The sequence below is a fragment of the Macaca fascicularis genome, chromosome 1 (genome assembly GCF_037993035.2).
Source record: "Macaca fascicularis isolate 582-1 chromosome 1, T2T-MFA8v1.1".
Lineage (NCBI taxonomy): Eukaryota > Metazoa > Chordata > Mammalia > Primates > Cercopithecidae > Macaca > Macaca fascicularis.
The window spans coordinates 37,350,866-37,373,696 of NC_088375.1; the positions used below are offsets into that span (position 1 = coordinate 37,350,866).

Genomic DNA, 22,831 nt, shown 5'->3' on the forward strand with positions numbered 1-22,831 from the left:
CCCCAGTTATAACTTCTGCTTTTGCTTTCTTGCCCTACATCTTTCCTTGTCCTGAAGATTTAGTATGTGCCATATGTTTGGTATATGTTATTGCACTTACACCTCACAACAGTATGAGGTGGGTATTATTACACAACCTTTTTCACAGATGAAGAAACTAGATACAGAGAGGTTAAAATGCCTAAGGTCATTTAATAGTGTCAGAATTAGAATACAAACCCAGCTGGCTGCAAGGCCATTATTTTGCCTCTATAAAAAGCAATTTTCAAGCTGTGTCCCCAAAATTCCATGGAGACTCAGGGTTGCCAGGGAGACTGGAGAGATGAAAGGGCTACAGCTCATCTCACTTTTACAGACAGCTATGACATGTGGACTGCAACATATTCTTTGGATGCCATGGACTCATTTCTGCCTTCTTGTTTGCCTGGGCTTCCTTCACCTGTGACTCAGAGACGAATCTTACTTCACTCACTCACATCCCCCGACAGCTACCTCTTTGGTGGATATATTTTCTTTCCAGTCTGCCCTTGCATGTTTCCATTAACCTTTCCACTACCAGGTCTGCCATAAAATAACAGGAACTAGTTATAATGGTCATTTTAGAAATGCTACCATAACATATAAGCAATATTACCAACTCTTCCACGCTATAAAAATAGAGACGAGTGTAGCTCACACTATTTAAAACACTGGATAACCCTCCAGATCATTTGTCATTACAATTAATTTTACCAACACAGCATTTGTGTTTTAATAAAATTCATTATTCATATCAACTATAGAGTATTTTAGAATAACCTGCAATATTTTAAGCCGTATGAAGACATACTAGAAAGACCTAAGGTGAAAAGCTTTATTCAAAGGCTTCCTCAATTTTCTCCTTTGCTCAATTTTATGAGCTCTACTACATGATGTTGATTTCTGACAGCTTACCATATAACAGGTATGTGATAATGTTTGAAGGCAAAGTAACCCTCTTAATATTAAAATTAATATTTTTTATTCATTTTTCTGGCCCATATATTCACATAGTTTATAATGACACCAAACAAAACTGTTTGTGAAGAGGACAGAAACATTCCTGATTAATTAATGAGAAAAATGTGGCTCAGTTATGACCTAAATTATCAAGAGTAATCTTCAGTCTGACATGAAACCTCTTTTTACATTACCAGTATTACCAAATAAATGGTACTATCTTGCAGTATTATGAGTACTCTGCTCCCACCCTTTTAAGCCAGATAAGTAAACACTATGGACGTATTACTACAGCATTTCTCAAAGTATGGTCCAGAGAGCACCTGCGTCAGAATCTCCAAAGGTACTATTTATATCTTTTTGTTGTTTTTTTTGAAAAAGACAGGGGTCTCACTATCTTGCTCAGGCTGGTCTTGAACTCCTGGGCTCAAGTGATCCTGCTGCCTCAACCTCTGAAGTAGCCGTGGTAACAGGTACACGCCACTGCACTCAGCATGAGGTGTTTTTTATAATATGCAGATTCCTGGGCCCTACAAGCAACCTGAGGAATCAAAATTTCTAAAGCAGACCAAGAAATCTCCATTTTTAAACAAGCTCTCACAGATACTGTTTAGGTATTGATTTGAGAAATCGATGGTATAAATCCTTTTAATCTGATCTTACTATTTAATGGAGAGATTGACTAAAACAAAAACAAAGACCTTTTCTCTGTTTTGCTGATATTTAAATTTTCATATTTGTAGAATGTTTCTTTGTATATGTCCTTACAACATAAGCATTCTCTAATAATTAAAAAATTTAGGGGCAATAATACTGATCATAATACTATTCTTAAAAACACTTAAAGTAAATTTTCACTTTTTAGGAAGAACTGTAGGATAGTGAAATTCTTCATTAAAGAGTTAGTGATAAACTAACTAGTCTTCAGTCAATTTAGTAGTTCACGTAGTTTATTCAGCAATATAACAGGAGAGAACCTCCATTGTAAGAGACATAAGGCAGATACAGGGTACATCTCTGGGGTACATTCTTCATACAGACTAACAAATAACTTCAGGTTTCACAACACGTAGCAAGTATGATTTGCTGCACACCAATAGCCATTCATTCCTCACGGTTTCCTTGCTAAAAGAGCCCTGGTCGGGCACAGTGGCTACACCTGTAATCCCAGCACTGTCGGAAACCAGGGCAGGCAGATCATCTGAGGTCAGGAGTTCAAGACCAGCCTGGCCAACATGGTGAAACCCCGTCTGTACTAAAAACACAAAAATTAGCCAGGTGTGGTGGCGGGCACCTGTAATCCCCGCTACTCGGGAGGCTGAGGCAGGAGAATCGCTTGAACCTAGGAGGCAAAGGTTGCAGTAAGCCGAGATCATGCCACTGCACTCCATCCTGGGCGAGACAGCGAGACTCTGTCAAAAAAACAAACAAAAAAAGAGCCCTGATTTTTTCAATGGAGGCAATGTGCCCTACCCAGGCAATGATAACCCTATTCCCCTTTGCCAAGCTTTCCCAGGCTCCCTTGTAAACTGATACTTTATAATGAGATATAAGAAGAAATCTGCTAGAGATTTTTTGGAAAGACTTGATTTCCAAATAAAAGACAGACTTGAAAGACTTTTGCTCTCTACTTCCAGCCTTTCCTAGGGATTAAAATGTCTGTTACGACAAGAAGTCATATTGTACTCATTGGAAAAAAAAAATCCTAACGATAAAAAGCAAACATGGATCCTAGGCCGGGTGGGGTGGCTCACGCCTGTAATCCCAGCACCTTGGGAGACCGAGGTAGGAGGACGGCTTGAGCCTAGGAGTTGGAAACCAGCCTGGGCCATATAGCAAGACTCGGTCACTACTTTTAGAAAAGCAATTAAAAAAAAAAAAAAAAAAAAGAGGATCCCAAGGGGGAAGGACAGAAAGAAGCTGGGACCTTGATAATATTACTGAGGTGGTACAAAAGCACTAGATACCTGGATACCTGGCATGTTAAGTATAATTTAAAAATTGTTCAGTGGCCTTTGAGATGTTTTCAACAGCTTTTTCTAAGTGGCTTAACCCCAACTCTGGGTCCATGATTTTAATGAACAATAGAAGTCCAGAATGTGGCCAATGTTCAGCAGACCTTAGTTCTAAGAAAGATGCTTCCCCTAGACTGTTCATAATATATATGAAGTCAGGCTTGATAATTTCTTTTGTCATACATCTCCTAGATAGGTACTTTTCCATTTCCAGGGGAGGACATTGTAAATTCAGTCACCACAAAGACAAGACAGTCTTTTGTTTATGTAAAGCCACGTAAGTATAGACAGGTGGCATTTCTGCATGTTTCTGCATCACCTATGTAGGTGTTTCCTAATAGAACGTGATTTATCTGAGTGACCAGTTATCAATAATGTCACAGCCACACTGAGGATGGGCCAGACAGGGCCAATGATGAATAAATGGCTATATATGGATAAATGTTATCTATATATATATCATCGCTGACCAATGAGTAAGAGGTGAGTTTACAACAGCATAATTTCTTATTAAAATTCACTGGACTAATCTAGGATCCAGCTATAATGAGGCTGCTTTCCTACAAAAGTTATCATTAGAAATACCATTAAGAAGCACACAGTATGGGACTTCCCCTCTAGGACTACTTCGTCATATGTCACTCATTAGGCTGCAGAAATTTTTTTAGGAGTGGTAAGTTAGTTCCAAAACAGTTTATAGGAAATATGAATTATTATATATGTGTGTGTGTGTGTGTGTATCTCAGTCTAGATGAACAGTCTGGCTAGAATACTAACTAAATTCATAGTGAATAAAATATGTATAGGCCACAGAAGCAGATCCAACAATTTAAGCAGTTCCCAAACTAGTGACAATCTGGGTCAGACTTAGAAATTAATTATTTTTCCATCTTCCTTGGGCTACCTACACAAAAGCCTCTAGAGTTGACAATTTTGACTATTATAGAAGCTATTTGTTTTGACCCAGTTTTTTGTTTAAGGTTTTATCTGTTCTGGTCAAGATTAACTGTAATGCAGGGTTAAAACCAGCTACTCGAGAGTCATGTATTCTTTTTCTAACCAGTGGAGGACCCAGAAGAAATGGGTGGCAAGCCTTCTCAAAGGTCCATCTGGTGAGATTCTGGGGAGCCCACTCAAGTGGGAAAGACCAAGGAAGAACAAGGCTTCTATTAGCAGGATTATCGGGATAACACTCAGGGCAATAATCAGCTCTGTTAATACGGTCTAAGAATACCTGGTAACATTCATTTTCAACAAGTTCAGTTTGGTACAACCAGTGGCCTAGTTCTAAACTAGGGAACCACTGTTGTCCACAATCAGGGCAATGTGAATTATCTGAAAACATTTGGACCTAGAAAGACAACACAGACAGCAATGTAACAGCAAGAGGCAACAATGACAAAGAGAGACACCCAAACACCAGTCCTATTACAGGTTTGGATTACCAATTTCTTAGTTCAACCAATATTATTTGGAGAGCCAAATAAACTTGGCTTGCACCTCAGTGCAATTCTTCAAGATTTCGTTGTCTATTTTTCACTCAATTGCAACTCAGTCTCTGAACTCAGGGACCGATCCAGTTTCTAATGTTATCAGTCACTTACTAGCAGTACAGATCTCAGGATAGCTCCTTCAAATCCCAGCTTCTCAAGAAGAGATAGGGCTCTAGTCTAAATTAGTTATATTTTTCGTATGCGTTATCAGCTGCTGGTGGTGTCATACAGAGGCACTTGGCTTACTCTTTGTTGGTAAGGTTACTGTGTCTGGTTGGTGAAACAGAGGAGCTGACAGGTCCAATGGGTCTTTTGTTGGCGCTGGCACTCTTGCTGTTGTAATACACGTACCCAAGTCTTAAGGCCTTGGCACCTTATAGCAATGTAGAGGGGTCAGAAAAACCTGGCAGAGTCCTCTTGAGTGTGGATCCAATGAAGTCTGTCTTGGGAGGACATTAATCAGGACCCAGTTGCCGTGAAGGAGCTGATGCTCAGTTGGCTGGAGAGTCTGGGAATGCGTCACATACCTGTAAATGATAAAACTTCAGACGACTCACAGGTTTTGCAGTTGTTCACATTATTATTAGAAACATGCATTTGGAAATTATTCAGGTTAGTTAAGGCAGATAAGAAATGTCTCATGGGTTTTCCCATGACTATTTAACATGGGTTCAAACCAACTGATATGTTGGCACCAGGAAGAATTCTGGATCATTTATACTAGGACTAGCTTAATTTTTTAGGACTGTATTTCTTCTTTACTCCATGTGTACCTTGGGAATAATAAGGTCTGTATAATCATATCTAACCTGGTAAAACTTAGCAATCTCTTACTTATACATCTCTTCTGTGAAACAGGTGCCACTTATGGTATCTCCATAATGTATGGGATAACATTAACAATGACAGCCTTTCGATAATAGGTTTCAATCCATCCAAAAAAAAAAAAAGAAAAAAGTGTACACAGTTTTTAGATAATATTCTTAAAAGCTAACCATAGGCAGTTGGATGAAATCCTTTTGAAGGCTTAAAAAAAAAAAAGTCAAAAATCAAGAGGGACAGGTCTCATTGCTCACCATCTAGTTGGTTTTTTGTTGTTGTTGTTGTTAGGTTTTTTTTTTTTCTTTTTGAGACAGAGTTTCATTCTTGTTGCCCAGGTTGGAGTGCAATGGCAAAATCTTGGCTCACTGCAACCTCCACCTCCTGGGTTCAAGCGATTCTCCTGCTTCAGCCTCCCGAGTAGCCGGAATTACAGGCATGCGCCACCACACCCGGCTAATTTTGTATTTTTAGTAGAGACAGGGTTTCTCCATGTTGGTCAGGCTGGTCTCGAATTTCCAACCTCAGGTGATCTGCCCACCTTGGCCTCCCAAAGTGCTGGGACTACAGGAGTGAGCCACCATGCCCAGCTGCTCACCATCTAGTTTTATTGGTTTATACACCGTGTCAGTCTGAGAAGGCAAGTAAGGCATAGCCTTGAGCAATAGTCCTGAGCTATTCTTGGAAAATGCATAGAGTAAATCAGTTGGAATTTGCAGATGTTATCATCATCTTTGCACTCCTTCATGACACCGAATGTAGCATGTAAATAAGGTAGGACAGTACGATGTATGGAGCAACTAGAAGGCCACCTAGAGAGTGTCACAGATTATCAGGGTACTATATATACCATGCCTTTCTCCAATGTTCTTTTTGTAAATTCTGAGACTTGATCCTGTGAGAGTAGTAAGATACACTGGGGAGCGCATGAGTTAAAATATAAACATTTGGCCTGAAAAACAGAAGGAATTACAGCCTTAGTTGTGGTAAGCCAAAGCACTTTCCTTAGAGAAGTAATAGCTGTGATTCTCAGATTTTAAAATGGTAAATTTAAAAGGCAAATGAAGAGCCTCTGATAGTGCTCTAACAACATGGGGCCCATATTTTGATGGGAGCCCCAGAACGGGTGAAATAGAGTCAATGTAGATATATTGATGTGTTTTCTGAGGTTAGGTAGCAATGTACGGGTGAAGGCTACTAATTCAGTTCCTCAGGCAGAGCAGACAAAAGGTTGGATTTCCAACTCAATGACTACATACTTGGTGATGATAGCACAGGGCATAATAGATTTCTGTGAGGGTCTGTTGACAAGAGCTACCAGAGTAAAAGCTTCGGCTACTAAATTAAATTTTGGGTCTCTAGTCATGGTACAGAGAGATGACAAATAAAACTCCCACACTGGTGGAGCCCAATAAACACATACGATAAAATATAAAAAGTCTGACATTTAATTGATCAGATTTTGGATTTTTAGAGTGAAATCAAGTAAATCCAATAAGATACCACTGTAGTATCAGCAAGATACTATTTCATATCTACCACACTACAAAAACTAACAAGTTTGACAAAGGGGGTTCCACATACTATAGGAAAAACCACTCCTCCCAGAGGACTCCACTAGGAGTCAAGAGAAAGCCCTAAAGCTCCAAGTGCTCAGAATAATTCCATCCATTCACTAACCTTCAGTTTTCCAACTTCAGTAATCAAACAAGCACTAGAATTCCAAGTATTCCTGTATCAAGAGAACTCCACTGTTCCATATGTTCCAGACAAGTCTTCCCTCCTCTCCTGGTCCTTTAAACCTCTGTAGGTAAGACCCAATAGGGGGTCCCAGAACTCCAAATGCTCAGAATAATACCACCCAGTACCAGCTTCCTCACTCATTCTTTAGCCTTAGAGCTACTGGTTGAGTAGAAGTGAAGAGAGGGGCCTGGGAAAATGCTCCTGGCAAGATTCCTAACCCCCATCCCCACCCCAACACTCACAGCTTCACTACCATTATCTGCTTGAAAGCATCAGGATCAATCTCACACCTACATCTCTGTTCATGTCAATCACCACCTGAAACACAGGACTTCTTGGTTATATCCCATCCCCTTAGCCTCAAATCCCCCCACATATGGCTCTATCAGTAATGCAATAACAAGTACTACGTTTGCTTTATTTTTTTTCACATAAAACAGGTACCATTTTGCTACAGTATTTATTTTGGCTATTTTTCTCCACTAAAATATAAACTCCCTGAGAGCAGGGCATTTTACCTTTTTATTTACTGCTATAGTGTCCTATAAATATTTCTGGAATGAATAAATGACAAAAATAAAATGTAACTTGAATTCTTATATTCTAATGACAGGACTACAAATCTGTACAATCACTTTTGGAATTGGCATTACCTAGTAAAGCTGAAGATGTGCATTTCCTATAACTCAGCAATTCCACTCTTAGGCACATACCCTAGAGAAATTGTACCTGTACATTTAAAAACATGAATAAAAATATTCATGGTAGCACTGTGTAATAGCAAAATAACAGCCACAATGGCCACAAACAGGAGAATGAGTAAATTGAGGTACTGCTATACAATAGGATACTGTCATCATAGATGAAACTCAAGAATGTTGAGCTTAAAAAAAATGTAAGTAGCACAAGCAAAAAAATAAACACATGCACACATTCTTATATAAACTTTCCACTTACATAAAGTTTCAAAAGGATATAAAATTAATGTATCATTTAGGGAGAAATATGCAATAAAGCTTTTTTCTTTTTTTGATATGGAGTTTTGCTCTTGTTGCTCAGGCTGGAGTGCAATGGCGCAATCTTCGCTCACCGCAACCTCTGCCTCCTGAATTCAAGCGATTCTCTTGCCTCAGCCTCCTGAGTAGCTGGGATTACAGGCATCTATCATCATGCCCGGCTAATTTTGTACTTTTAGTAGAGACGGGGTTTCTCCATGTCGGTCAGGCTGGTCTCGAACTCCCAACCTCAGGTGATCTGCCCGCCTCAGACTCCTAAAGTGCTGGGATTATAGGCATGAGCCACCATGCCTGGCCCAATTGTGTATTTTTAGTAGAGACAGGGTTTCTCCATGTTGGTCAGGCTGGTCTCGAACTCCCGACCTCAGGTGATCCACCCGCCTCAGCCTCCCACAGTGCTGGGATTACAGGCGTAAGCCACCGCGCCCGGCTGCAATAAAGCTTTAAAAACAAAAAAGAAGTCCAAACTCGAGGATAATTATTACCTCTGATGGGAGAGGGAAGAGTGGGAGATGAAGGGCATTCAAAGAATTTCAAAGATAATTGTAATTTTGTTTTCTTTAACTGGGTGAAAGTACAAGAATACCCACTGTATCATAAATCCTAATAGCTTACAGCATCTCTATTCAATATTTTATAATGTTTAAAAAGAGAGAGAGGTTAATAAGCAAAACCAAACTTCCACACTGTGGACAAGAAGACCAGCAGCAGTTAATCTGCTCAGAGGCAAAGCAGGCAACTTACATTGGGATAAAGAAGAGCGAAATAGAAGGATACGGATCTTTGGTTTCCTCACAAAATTTTAAGCCATCTCTTCATAGAAATGAGGTAAAAAGAAGCCTACCTAATGATTGCACAAAAGAGGGTTTATCTTAGCATACTCTCTGAAGGCATGAATTTGTGTGTAGGGAAGTTGCTATTTCACATGACGCCTTTATACAAATTAGAAAAAGGCACAGTTCCTCCAACAATATACAACTCAGAAAACTTTATTCGGCAGGATAAACAGTATACAGTAACCCTCTGTCTATTAGATAATAACATTTAGTAGCTAACACTTATGGAGTGCTATTTTCTGTTCTAAACACTTTATTCATATTAACTCATTTAATCTGCTCACAAATCCAAAGGATACTCTTCCACCATGAATAAATATTGGTGGTGGGAGAAATCACCTCTCATAATTTTTCACTTCCACACCAAAAACTACAGGATAAACTTCCAGGAGTCCTGAATCCTCTGGAATTACATATAAAAATCTTTACGGCTGGGCGCAGTGGCTTATGCCTGTAATCCCAGCACTTTGGGAGGCCAAGGCGGGTGGATCACGAGATCAGGAGATGGAGGCCATCCTGGCTAACATACGGTGAAACCCTACCTCTACTAAAAATACAAAAAAATTAGCCAGCTCTGGTGGCGGGTGCCTGTAGTCCCAGTTATTCTGGAGGCTGAGTCAGGAGAATGGCGTGAACCCGGGAGGTGGAGCTTGTGGTGAGCCGAGATCACACCACTGCACTCCAGCCTGGGCGACAGAGCAAGACTCCATCTCAAAAAAAAAAAAAAGAAAGAAAGAAATCTTTAATACATAGGTGCATTTTTTCCCAAAAAGATGGTACATCCTTTTCAACTCCCAGAGGAATCTGAAATGATTCAGGACCATTAGGCACTATGGTTCCTAACCATTTTGCTATCAAAGGTAACTTTTTTCCAACCCCACCCCTCCTCCCCCATTTTGGAAAGATGTCCAAACAATCTGCAGTCTTGTAATAATTTCGTTTTCTAATTTTTAGTAATCAGATAAGTAGATCTGCCAAACAGAATTTCTAATAAAACAAAAAACTAATGCTACCAGTCTTGGTTTAAAAACTTCCAACTTTTTTTTTTTTTTTTTTTTGAGACGGACTCTTGCTCTGTGCCCGGGCTGGAGTGTGGTGGCCGGATCTCAGCTCACTGCAAGCTCCGCCTTCCGGGTTTACGCCATTCTCCTGCCTCAGCCTCCCGAGTAGCTGGGACTACAGGCGCCCACCACCACGCCCGGCTAGTTTTTTTTTGTATTTTTTTAGTAGAGATGGGGTTTCACCATGCTAGCCAGGATGGTCTTGATCTCCTGACCTCGTGATCCGCCCGTCTCGGCCTCCCAAAGTGCTAGGATTACAGGCTTGAGCCACCGCGCCCGGCCCCAACATTTTAAATTAGACAAAATACGTTACATCCCTATAACAGAGTTAGAAAGATCTGGATATCCTAAAACTGGCTTCCTTTCTCAACTCCATTAGCTTAAGTCCTGATTTAAGCAGGACTTAAGCAGCTGATTTAAGGTAAGTATATGACTATCATTAGGTTTTTAGAAATGCTGAAAATACCTTGAGGACTACCATTAGTCTATGATTATTAAACATAATTGTTATTTGAGGAGCACACCATGTGCTAGGCCCAATGCCAAGTACTATGGATACAGAAAGAACAATCATTCAGGACTTCTAGATGTCTAGGGAATCCAGACTGGAACCACTGATTTAGGTGAAGGCTACGGGCCCTTAGAGGGATAAAAAAAGATCCCCTGTAGAGATCACTGGAAATTTAGGGAGGCCCACAGCAGAAGCTGGGATGCCTGTATTTTCAAACCTCCTTCACTAAAAACAGTGGGCAAAAGAACAAAATTTGAGGAGCTTCTCTGCTGCACAAATGCTATACAAAAGAAAATACAAATCAGGGGTTTTATGTATGTGAACTAAAATAAGTTTAAGATCCTTCCTGAAACTTTATTAAAAGAAAATTTAGAAAAGAAAACAGTACTTTCACACTGAAACAGAAAATGTAGTTCTGTTTAATCCACTCAAATTTACATCAACCAACCATGGCAACTTTTTAATCAACTTCTCTAAATAGTCTACCTTGTTCTTTGCTATTTCCTGAATGTATGTTAGTAAGTTCAAATCCGCCTTCAATAGATAAAAATTCCCTTATTCTTTTTTGTCGTAGCATAATAATTAAGTTTCAGACTGAGTCAGGATTGGAATGACCTTTCCAGGCAATTTATCCCTTAGACTTTAGCCTCAACCAATTCCTCATATGATATATAAAATCAAGATAGGCACATAGAAAAAGTAAAAATGCTTTAAACTCTCTTGAATTCCCATTTTAAATATTTTCTTCTAGGGGGTACTACAGTCAAGGCTAATCAATAATCATAACTTTGTTTGTATGAGATAGTTTCTCCAATAAGTTTCATACACAAAGTGAAATCTTAAGAGTTTCCTATTTCACAACTACCTTCTGAATTTAGATAATGAGAGATTAAGGAGTATGAGAAAAGGAATCATTCTTCTTTTTGAATTCATATAATCTAAAATAATTTTGTGTTGAAAATAAAATGCTCTTGGAAAAAAGTCAACTTGTTTTGTGAGAAACTACTTGGAATTTGGCAATCTTGAGATCACTGAGAGAAGGCATATGGATCACAATCTTCAGTACTATGTAGTACACACACTGTTCCCTCTTTAGAACAGATAAGCCAAATAAAAAATATGATCCAAGGTTAGAAAATAGCTGCAGAATGTTCTCCTCTCTCTTGCCCCAGGAACTGACAAGCAAAACAGGTGTGTATGCATTGCTAGCATACTTTTTGAGGGGGGATGGCCATAAAGGAGAACAACTGGTTTAGAAATTTACTGGTACATTTCTATCTATGTTGCTCTAATGCTCCAAAAGTCCATAGTCCAAATTCTGTCTACAATTTCACTTCAAAACACCAGCAGCCAAACCTTTAAGGCTAATACACAACTTTCAACAGTCAGATCTGGTGCCAAGCTTAGGTATTTCTATAACCTGTGCTAGCTATTTATTGTTTGTCTAAAACTAAATTTCTAAGTCTTGCCCACCCCTCTGTACCATACCCACTGTCATAGCATCCCAGCATTATTTTCACAAATGTTCGTTTCTCTGTATTTTCACTAACTGGTCACTTATTTTAGATTTTTGAAAGGGAATTTTTTGAAAAAGTACTAGCCTAGGAACAAAAAGCACTCTACTTCCCTAGGCAACTGTTTTTTACACAGGAACTGAATGCCTGGCGAAGTTGAAATTCTGTAGATATTCTGAGTACAGAAAGTCTTCCTTTCCTACTTACCCTTCTTCCTACTCCCTCCCAACTCCTTTGACTTGTCTCTCTAGTTTCAGTTGACCACGCAGAGGTATTAAGCTATGCACGAAGGATCTAAGAGTTTGCTAAGATTTCCGATAGTGGGTGGCACGACTGGCTGCCAGGTTTAGTTCAACTTCCCTAATCACTTTTAGTATCTACTTCAAGTCAACATATTTTTATTAAACTTTTTATTTTGAACTAATTTTAGACTTACAGAAAAGTTGCAAAAATAGCACAGAGTTCCGTTATATCCTTCATCGAGCATCTTATATAATTATAGTTATCAAAAACAAGAAATCAACATTGATACAATTCAGTTAACTAAACCAGAGGCTATGTTCAAATTTCATCATTTCTTTTAGTTGTTATTTTTCCTTAGTCTTCAGTCTGTGACAGTTCCTCAGTGTTTACCTGTCATTTGCGGCCCTTTCTTGTCTTTGTAACCTTCACACTTTTGAAGAATACTGGTCAGTTATTTTGGGTTTAGTGTTGTTTTTAATTTTTAAAAATAGAGATGTGGTCTTGCTACGTTGCCTAGGCTGGTCTCGAACTCCTGGGCTCAAGTGATCCTCTTGCCTTGGCTTCCCAAAGTGCTGGGATTACAGTTATGAGCCTCGGCACCTGGCCTGGCCAGTTATTTTGTAGAATGTTCCTCAGTTTAGATTTTTATATTTTATCATGATTGGAAAGATAAAAAGATTATGCATTTTTGGTAATAACAAACACCACAGAAATGCCACTGTGTCCTTCTCACGGCGTATCTTTGGGTTCATGATGTCCTTGTCTTATTACTGGTGATGTTAACCTTAATCACTTTTTTAACATAGTATCTCCACTGTCAGATTACTATTTTTTCTTTGTAGTTAATAATTATCCTGGGAGAGATACTTTGAAACTATGTAAATATTCTGATTGTCCTCTAACTGGATTTTGTCTGCAACTACTAACGGTACTGTTTCCCTAATGGTGGTTTTGTATTTCCTTCTTTCCTTCAATGTTTACTAACTGGAATTCTTCTGTTAGAAAGAGTTGTCCCTTCTCCCCTACTTATTTATTCAGCAATATCAGTATGAACTCATTTTATTTTATGGGTTAAAGTCCAATACTATCACTATTCATTTTACTGCTCAAATTGCTCCAACCTGGATACCAGGAACTCCTTCAAGTTGGCTCCTTTTGACAAGGTCCCTAACTTTTTCTAGCATTTCCTTACTTTCAAGCACCACAGGATGTTTCAGGCTCATCTTGTATTTTCTCTGCCTCCGCACTGAAATCAGCCACTTCTCTAAAAAGTCCTAGTGCCTTTACAAACCAAGATCTGAATGCTCAGTGCTACTGGGGTATAACTATCAAGCCAACAATATGGACAACAAGTGTGTTTGTTTCCTTACTATATTCAACTCATTAGCTAGGAATCATTAGCATTACCTAGGAACTTGCTAAAAGAACAAATTCAGGCCCCAACCTAGACCCACTAGACCAGAATCTCTGAGAGCCTCTGGCAGGAGTTTATGTTTTAACAGATTTGCCAGATGACTCTGGTGTTCACTATAAAGTTTAAGGAGCATTGCTTTAAAGTTAGTTTTCCTTCATTATAAATCTTATATTTTTAATTTTAAAAAAGGAAAGCTTGCCGGGCGCAGTGGCTCACGCCTGTAATCCCAGCACTTTGGGAGGCCGAGACGGGCATATCACGAGGTCAGGAGATCGAGACCATCCTGGCTAATACGGTGAAACCCCATCTCTACTAAAAATACAAAAAAATTAGCCGGGCATGGTGGCAGGTGCCTGTAGTCCCAGCTACTTGGGAGGCTGAGGCAGGAGAATGGCATGAACTTGGGAGGCAGAGCTTGCAGTGAGCCGAGATCATGCCACTGCACTCCAGCCTGGGTGACAGAGCGAGACTCCATCTCAAAAAAAAAAAAAGGAAAACTTAGACCTAATAATTTGCCTTGTATATAAATTATATTTTTACTACAACTAATAAAACTATAGGTGAATGGCCTCATCTGTTAAGGAACTAAACATTTCCCTTATCTTCTTTATTTTCCTACAACATTTGTTAAAAATCTAGTGATCGGCCGGGCGCGGTGGCTCAAGCCTGTAATCCCAGCACTTTGGGAGGCCGAGGCGGGCGGATCACGAGGTCAGGAGATCGAGACCATCCTGGCTAACACGGTGAAACCCCGTCTCTACTAAAAATACAAAAAACTAGCCGGGCGTGGTGGCGGGCGCCTGTAGTCCCAGCTACTCGGAGGCTGAGGCGGTAGAATGGCGTAAACCCAGGAGGCGGAGCTTGCAGTGAGCTGAGATCTGGCCACTGCACTCCAGCCTGGGTGACAGAGCAAGACTCCGTCTCAAAAAAAAAAAAAAAAAAAAAATCTAGTGATCAAAGTAGTTATAAAGGGGGGTAGGGGCGGGAGGCGCAGTGGCTCATGCCTTTAATCCCAGCCTTCTGGGAGCCAAGGTGAGAGAATCATGTCAGGCCAGGAGTTTGAGACCAGCCTGGTCAACACAGTGAGACCCTATCTTTACAAACATACAAAACATAGCTGGGTATGGCAGTGTGTGCCTATCGTCTCAGTTACTTGGGAGACTGAGGTGGGAGGATCACTTGAGCTCAGGAGTTCAAGTTTGCAGTAAGCCATGATAGTGCCACTATACTCCAGCCTGGGAAACAGAGCAAGCCCTTGTCTCAAAAAGAAAAGAAAAGAAAAGAAAAGAAAAAAGAAAAAGTAGTTATATACAGTACTTTAAAAAATACCGTAGTCAGGTATGGTGGCTCATGCCTATAATCCCAGGAAGTTCAAGCAGGAGAAGACTGCTTGAGCCCAAGGGTTCAGAGACCAGCCTAGACAACATATCAAGATCTTGTCTATACAAAAAATACAAAAATTAGTCAGGTATGGTGGTCTGTGCCTGTAGTCTCAGCTACTTGGAAGGCTGAGGTGGGAGGATTACTTGAGACTGGGAGGTCAAGGATGCAGTGAGCTGTGATTGTGCCACTGCACTCCAGCCTGGATAAGAGAGAGAGATCTTGTTTCAAAAAAGAAACAAACAAAAAACTTTCATACAAAGAATGTTGTAAGTCAGCCTCCAGGATCAACTCCTATCTACAAATATGACCTAACATCCATAAAGCAAATCTACCAAACATAAAACCCAATATAGCACTATCCTCTAAGGTCAGACTGTCTAGGCCTGAATGACTGCTCCAGCTTCTGACTTGGTGTTTCTCTTTCTCTCTCTGCCCTTGGTTTTCTTTGTTTTTTGTTTTGTTTTTGAGACGGAGTCTCACTCTGTCCCCCAGGCTGGAGTGCAATGGCGTGATCTCAGCTCACAGTAACCTCCGCCTCCCAGGGTCAAACGATTCTCCTGCCTCGAGCCTCCCGAGAAGCTGGGATTACAGGTGCCCGCCACCATGCCCAGCTAATTTCTTTGTATTTTTAGTAGAGATGGGGTCTCACCATGTTGGCCAGGCTGGTCTCAAACTCCTGATCTCAAGTGATCCATCCACCTTGGCCTCCCAAAGTGCTGGGACTATAGGCATGAGCCACTGTGCCCAGCCCCTGGCTAACTTTTTCCTTGGTTTTCTTAATTATAAAATGGAATAACAGTACTTAGATGAAAGAGGCAATGTGAAGATTAAATGAGATAATGAGCAATACTGACAACCACAGGGGCAGAAAAGAAGTCCTCAAAAACTGTAAATTGTTATTATTTGAACTACTACAGGCAAAACCAAACAGCTTCATTTAATTAAAACAAAATCCCAGAAGACACTAATGTTTTAAAATTTGACTTTTTCCAAAAATGTCATTACATTTACATGATATATACTCATAGTCAAGGGCTGAAGGAAAATCTCCAAAAACCAAACAATTTGTTGTTGAGGTAGTGGAATTATAGGTGAATTTTCTTCCCAGAAATTTTGATTACCAAAATTATGTGCACAGTTCATAACTGAGTCATGGCACCAAAAAAAAAAAAAAAAAAAAAAAAATTCATGTGTCAGCTCCTTTAAATACTAGTAAAAAGGGAAACAGCCCACACAGTGACAAAATAGGAATTCAAACCCAGCTATGACTCCAAAGTCTATGCTCATTGGGACACCCTTCCTTATTCCCAAATGTTTGATTTCTGTGCAAAATTTATGATAATGTATGATCGCCCTACGAATTCCTTCTTGTGGGACACAGTTTAATCCAGTAGTTCATATGATGTAGAAATATTAAAGAAATTTTAACACAATTAAAATTCTAAACAGTAAATAAAACAGCCAATTCTTCATTCTTCAAATTTTTTGGGAGGTTGTCAGATCTCCAAGTTTATGGGCCTTCGCAGTTAACTTAGTGAACAACCTCGAAGTGATAAAGCAGACAAGGCTTCTTGAAGCAAACTTTCCTTCAGGAAATTCAAGTGGCATTTCAAAGAAGTGTGGACTTTCCTGGAATAGAGTTTTGACTTCTGTGTTCCATGGAAATGAATGAAACACAGAAATGACTTCTTAGGCAAAAATAAGTTATATACAAAATACAATGCATTGTTAAAACACCCAATAATCCTCAAATAATTAGCTACATTCTGAAGTTAATTTACTTGTGAATTATTGAAGCTCTCAAGCTAGCATTACCTCTATATTAGGAAAGAAACTAGATAAAACAGTTCTTAAATGAGTCACGAAAGGTTGCGTAACAAACCTGCAGAAAAACAGGTAATCAAGTTGTGGACTGCACATTCAGCATAATAAACATTATTGAAGACAGGCACTCAATTTTCATAGCAAATGTTAGTTTTTCAAACTGTTCTAATCCACACAAAGGCTTCCAAGAACATCTGTAGTTACTCTACCATGAAGTTCCTTTTTTTATTAAATGTTTCCACTGGCCCTTTATATACTCACCTTGTGCTCAAAAAATAGAGCTCAAAAAACATGGATAACTGCCACAGCTTAAAGAAAGGATCTCTCATACAGATTCAAAAGAAAACGTGTTACAACCTAAACACAGGTAAAACAAAACCAGTATGTTTAATCTATATAACTCATTTCTGGATCTGTGTAACAGTATAAAGTCTGATAATTAAGCATTACTCATAAAGTAGAGAGTACTATGAACTTTGTTAAAAGAAGGAAAAGGCACAAACTTTTTCATCAGGTATTAAATACAATTGGGAGAATGTACATATATAATATGTAAGCAAAATGGTAGGAGGTCTTACTGAAACTTCAACTTTGCCCTTTTTAGCACCATTTTTTTTTTAAGTACTATCTTTTCAGGATTAAGATTAAGAATGTCGAGATCCTAGGCATGCTGGGCATGGAGTAATCGCCACCTACACTAGTAGGCAAATTTCCCACTTACATTTCGAACCCTAAAATAATTCTGCTTCTCATATTAAAGTCTAAACCCCAAAATTTACTCACATCTTACCCCATTTAATATTTATAAGATTCAGTTTCTTTTTATCCTAAAACAAAAATATACCCCCAACCTACCTCGTTTACTGTTTGAGTGAGGCCAGGCGTGGTGGCTCACGCCTGTAATCCCAGCACTTTGGGAGGCTGAGGCGGGAGGATCGCTTGAAGCCGGGAGTTCGAGACCCGCCTGGGCAATACAGTGAGACCCTGTCTCTACAAAAATAAAAAATAAAGTTATTAGTGGGGCATGGTGGTGCGGGCCTGTAGTTCGAGCTACTTGGGAGGCTGAGGCGGGAGGATCGCTTGAGCCCAGAAGTATGAGGCTGTGGTGAGCTACAATCACGCCACTGTACTCTAGCCTGAGTGACAGGGCAAGTACCTGTCTCAAAAACAATAAAAATTAAAATACCATTTGTGCGGTAGGGAGGTGGGGGTGGGGAGGGGCCGTTTCTGGAAGTCCTTTTGAAAAATTCAAGACATTAATTCCAATACTAAAACATGGAAAAGTTGCATAGTCATTTTGTTTACTTACAAATTCTGGCGGGGTTTCAAATCGTAGAACTGTTAGTATCAGGAGAGCCCTTCGAGTGGTCTTTCCGCTCCACACCGCTCGGCTGCACCCAGCGGCCGCTGCGGCCCGAATGTCGTCCAGGGTCCCCGCCCATATGACAAACACTTTCCGCCGGAAGGCGCCTGTGGAATGCTGGGACTAGTAGTCTCCGCGCCCTGCCTTCTGCCTTCTCTATCCTTCACCCTCTACTGCCAGGTCGTCTGACCCAGCGACAGGCGCGGTAAATGCGCGACCAAACCGCGGAGGTCCCCGAGTTCTCATGCTATCTGACAGGATTACAGGCATCTCTGTAAGACGTCGACCACCCTGACCCATATGACCTGACATTCATAGACTGAAGAAACTCATAGGACCAACACAGTGAGAAGCAGTACCAAATGATAATGGCAAGCACCAAGTCCTGGAACACACCCTCTGTGCCATTAAGAGGAGCATGTACTCAAACGAATTGCCTAATCTAAACCTCAGTTTGCTCGTGTGTCAAATGGGGACAACGTTACTTACCTCATAAGATGGTTATGAGTAAATTAGATGACATATGTAGTATGTCTGCTAAATGACAGTAGTGACAAAAAAATAGCTATTGTTTTGATCTATTAATTTTATAAATGTGAAAATTAAGAGATGGCGAGCAATTTACCCAAGAACATACAATTTGTTGGGGGCAAAATCGAGTAAGTCTAAAATTCCTGTTCTTGACCTATACCAATTCAAGACAAATCTAAACCAATTTCAAGAAGAAATCTACTCATGTAAAACTCCCTTCCCCTTTCCTCAGTTTTATCCATAACAGTCCTGACCAACACACTATTTTACTTATTTTGATTTTTGCCTGACTCCTCCCATAGAATATAATCTCCAAGTAGGCAGGAAACATTTTTTTTTAAATCAATTTTGTTCATGCTGTATCCCCATCATAGAGAACAGGGACTGACTACTACATAGTAGCTCAGGTATTTATTGAATTAATAATTCCTCATTTAATGTGATTTTTTGGTGCCTTCACTTCTCAACCATCCTCTTTTGGCAGAAGTGACAGGATATGGTAACTCTCTTGGATGGTGTTTAATAATTAACTGCAATTCCTAATTCAACAAAAAGTAGAATACTATATTCCATCCATTCATTGTGTTTAATTTCAGTATAACATTTCCAGCTATTTTCATTTGTATTAAGTCATTAAAATATTTTTTCTATCATTTGTAAGACTGGGGAATAAATGGAGCCAGCTACTATATCTTTAATTAACTTCCTCCTGTTTAATATTTTAATCATATTTTCCTTATTAAAATTAAGTGTTGCCCACTTCATTTCTACTACTAAGTCACAACAGATAGATGATTTCTCTTTAAATAAATGAATTTCTGCTTACCCTAAGCAAAAAGTTCCTGTACAAAATTTGTTCTCAAATGTTTCATTTAAAATAATTTATTTTGACCAGGCGTGGTGGCTCATGCCTGTAATCCAAGGACTTTGGGAGGCCAAGGCGGGTGGATCACCTGAGGTCAGGAGTTCAAGACCAGCCTTGACAACATGGCAAAACTCTGTCTCTACTAAAAATAACAAAAATTAGCTGGGCGCGGTGGCAGACACCTGTAATCCCAGCTACTCGGGAGGCTGAGGCATGAGATCACTTGAACCCGGGGTGGCGGGAAGCTGCAGTGAGCTGAGATTGCGCCACTGCACTCCGGCCTAGGCGAAAGAGCCAGACTCTGTCTCTAAATAAATAAATTAAAAATGAAACAAAGTAACTGATTTAGGAACCCAGTCGCAAGAGCACAGGATTTCTAGACCTAGCCCTAATAGTTAAGTGTGTGAATTAATGCCAGTCATTTAATCTGAATTGTAATTTTTCGTGTTTCTCTTTCCCAATAAATGGCAAATTCCCTAAAGGTAAAGCAATCTTCCTCATTGCTGGCACAAAATACATGTTTGGTAAGTAAATGAATTATTTAGTGTATTCTTTGTTTTAACCATTTCTTTTCTTTCTTTCTTTCTTTTTTATTTTTTTGAGACGGATTCTCGCTCTGTCCCCCAGGCTAGAGTGCAGTGGCCGGATCTCGGCTCACTGCAAGCTCCGCCTCCCGGGTTTACGCCATTCTCCTGCCTCAGCCTCCTGAGTAGCTGGGACTACAGGTGCCCGCCACCTCGCCCGGCTAGTTTTTTCGTATTTTTGTAGCAGAGACGGGGGTTTCACCGTGTTAGCCAGGATGGTCTTGATCTCTTGACCTCGTGATCTGCCCGTCTCGGCCTCCCAAAGCGCTGGGATTACAGGCTTGAGCCACCGCGCCCCGCCTAATCATTTCTTTTCTTACTGGTCTTCTTTTATGAGTCGCTGAATTCCTCCAGATTTCTCAAATTCCCAAAGTAACTTTAACATCCAGAGCTGAGGCCTCCTTTTTTAGTGGCCCAGCGCATCCCTTATAATATTGGCTATGAGTCTACTGTCACTGTAATGTCACCTCTTTTGAGCAACTCTTATAGTCTGGATAATAGCTACAGCAGAGTATCTAGTTTTGTAACAGTTTAGTTTTGCCTCAGAGTTAGTCAGTGTGGTATCTGCAAGGTTTCTAGGTGAAGGAGGCAGTCACAGTAGAGGTAGGTCTCTGTATGCTTACAACCTAGACAAGAGAGGGAAAATCCTATGCATATATATGTATGTATGTAAATTACCATTAAAGTTACTATGCCTCTAATTTTACAGTGTCTCATTAATTTAGTTGAAAGGCCATTCCTAAGCCTTTACAAGCAGTTTTAATTACAAAATATGCACATTCTGATTATTCAATAATATGTAGAACCTCTCATCTTCTCTGATTGTTCAGTATGTAGAATCTCTTCTCTTTTTTAACTTGTCCCTCAACCCTAAGTTTTACAAGCCTGTATCCAAGTTTTATAAGCTAGTATCCCAGTTTCTATATAGTCATCTGTCTTGGTAAAATGTTTCAAGGAGACTTTAATGTTCATAACATGAACTCAATATATTACCGTAAAATTTATATTTAATAATTAAATCTATCAAGGAACTTACACTATTGTGTTACTAATGAGTCATGTAATAGCCACCTTAAAGGGAAAGCCCTACTTAAAACATAAATAAAAGCCATGTATTACCATATCAATACTTATCAGTATTTTGTTGGAAAAATCTAGCAAATTTCCGAAATATACCATCTAATCCAGGCTGACAAGGGAGAGTACCCTTTTCATTTTTCCTTAAAAGACAAGAAGAAAGAAGAAAAAGAAAGAGACAGGGATAAAGAAGTCTCTTTTGTTACTTTCCTGCAGTTTTTAAAAGCTATATTGTATATAAAGCTACAGTAAACTAAGCTCCTACCAGGCCAAACCCTATCTCACTCTAAAACTCTAATTCCTCGTGCCTGTGGCCACATTTATGGACAATATTAGTAAAAACATAGTACACTGCCAGGCGCAGTGGCTTATGCCTGTAATCCCAGCACTTTGGGAGGCCGAGGCGGGCGAATCACGAGGTCAAGAGATCCAGACCATCCTGGCTAACACGGTGAAACCCCGTCACTACTAAAAATACAAAAAACTAGCCGGACGTGGCGGCTGGCACCTGTAGTCCCAGCTGCTGGGGAGGCTGAGGCAGGAGAAAGGCGTGAACCCTGGAGGCGGAGCTTGCAGTGAGCCAAGATCGTGCCACTGCACTCCAGCCTGGGTGACAGAGCAAACTCCGTCTCAAAATAAAATAAAATAAAAACTAAAAACGTAGTACACATTACGACCTAAGTAGTTGAAATTTGTGCCAAGTCTGAGCAACAAATGAGTTGCTCAGAAGCATTTTAAGGTGATTACTTGGAAGAATAAACAAACACCTTCAAACTTTTCAGAATCACTCATTGTAACTGGTATCCAAATTACAATTTTTAAAATCTGTTCACTCCAATCATAGCAAGTCCCACAAGAAGTTGTATATTTGAAGGTGATTTGAGCTTTTTTTCAATAATTATTCAGACTTTACACGAACTTAATCGACCTTCTCTGAGTGTGTCTAATTTTGGTTAGGTATTTGCAGATTAGCCACATCTATAAACATGGTATATGGAGGTGAAACAAATAGCTTTTACCATGCTTATTCCAGAAAGTCCAGAAAGCATTTTAAATCAAATGTAGAGTATCACGTCATATCCAGAATAAAAGTAAAAATAATGGATCACAACTTAAAATTACAGTACTGTCTTTAATAAAAAAACGTGTTCCTCACTGTGCACAATGTAGCACTAACATGGTCTTCCGAACAGTGCTGCTTGGTATAAAACCAAGAAATATTAAAGACCAGGAATAAGGTCATGTTTCCTATGGGTACATTTCGGAAAAGAAAATACATTCAAAGAGTATGACTGTAGACAGGATTTTGTACAACCTCAACAGGTGACAAAATTTAAAACTAGGTAACCGCCTTCATAAGGAACTTGAAACTAAAATTTTTGCCACGAAAACATGACATGTGCAAAAGTTATCTCTCTGGCCATCGCTCCTGCTAAGGACACTGGGAAGGACATGCTCAACGTAGCAGTCGATCAAAACGATTCCAGGGAAACTGCGCAACAGCCTGGGGCCGAGAAGCGAAACCTGGTCTTCTTCACCCTCGTCTCACTCCTTTTCCCGC

General features: G+C 39.8%; 2 protein-coding genes across 5 annotated transcripts in view; both read right to left on the minus strand.

Moving 5' to 3' along the window:
- The window catches only part of LOC107126403 (torsin-1A-interacting protein 2), a 39,359-nt gene extending 21,089 nt beyond the window's left edge, over window positions 1-18,270 (minus strand). Inside the window, exons 1-3 of one of the 3 annotated variants that reach the window (XM_005540140.4) lie at window positions 18,160-18,270; window positions 17,706-17,840; window positions 4,598-5,013 (exon numbers count right to left, since the gene is read on the minus strand). The gene's annotated coding sequence lies outside the window, so the exon portion shown is untranslated. The remainder of the gene's footprint in view (window positions 1-4,597; window positions 5,014-17,705; window positions 17,841-18,159) is intronic. The other 2 variants (XM_045393426.2, XM_015446340.3) reach the window with 2 other exon arrangements.
- On the minus strand, window positions 1,911-18,270 carry LOC102130657 (torsin-1A-interacting protein 2). Of its 2 annotated transcripts, XM_015446348.3 has the most exons (3): window positions 18,160-18,270; window positions 17,706-17,840; window positions 1,911-5,013 (listed from the first exon to the last, which is right to left on the minus strand). In XM_015446348.3, the coding sequence occupies exon 3, from the start codon at window positions 4,336-4,338 to the stop codon at window positions 3,943-3,945; it is 396 nt and encodes a 131-aa protein (XP_015301834.1). In that variant the 5' UTR covers window positions 4,339-5,013; window positions 17,706-17,840; window positions 18,160-18,270; the 3' UTR covers window positions 1,911-3,942. The 2 variants fall into 2 exon arrangements, with proteins under 2 accessions (XP_015301834.1, XP_073883040.1); XM_074026939.1 differs by lacking the exon at window positions 17,706-17,840.
- Window positions 18,271-22,831: the final 4,561 nt, after the last annotated feature.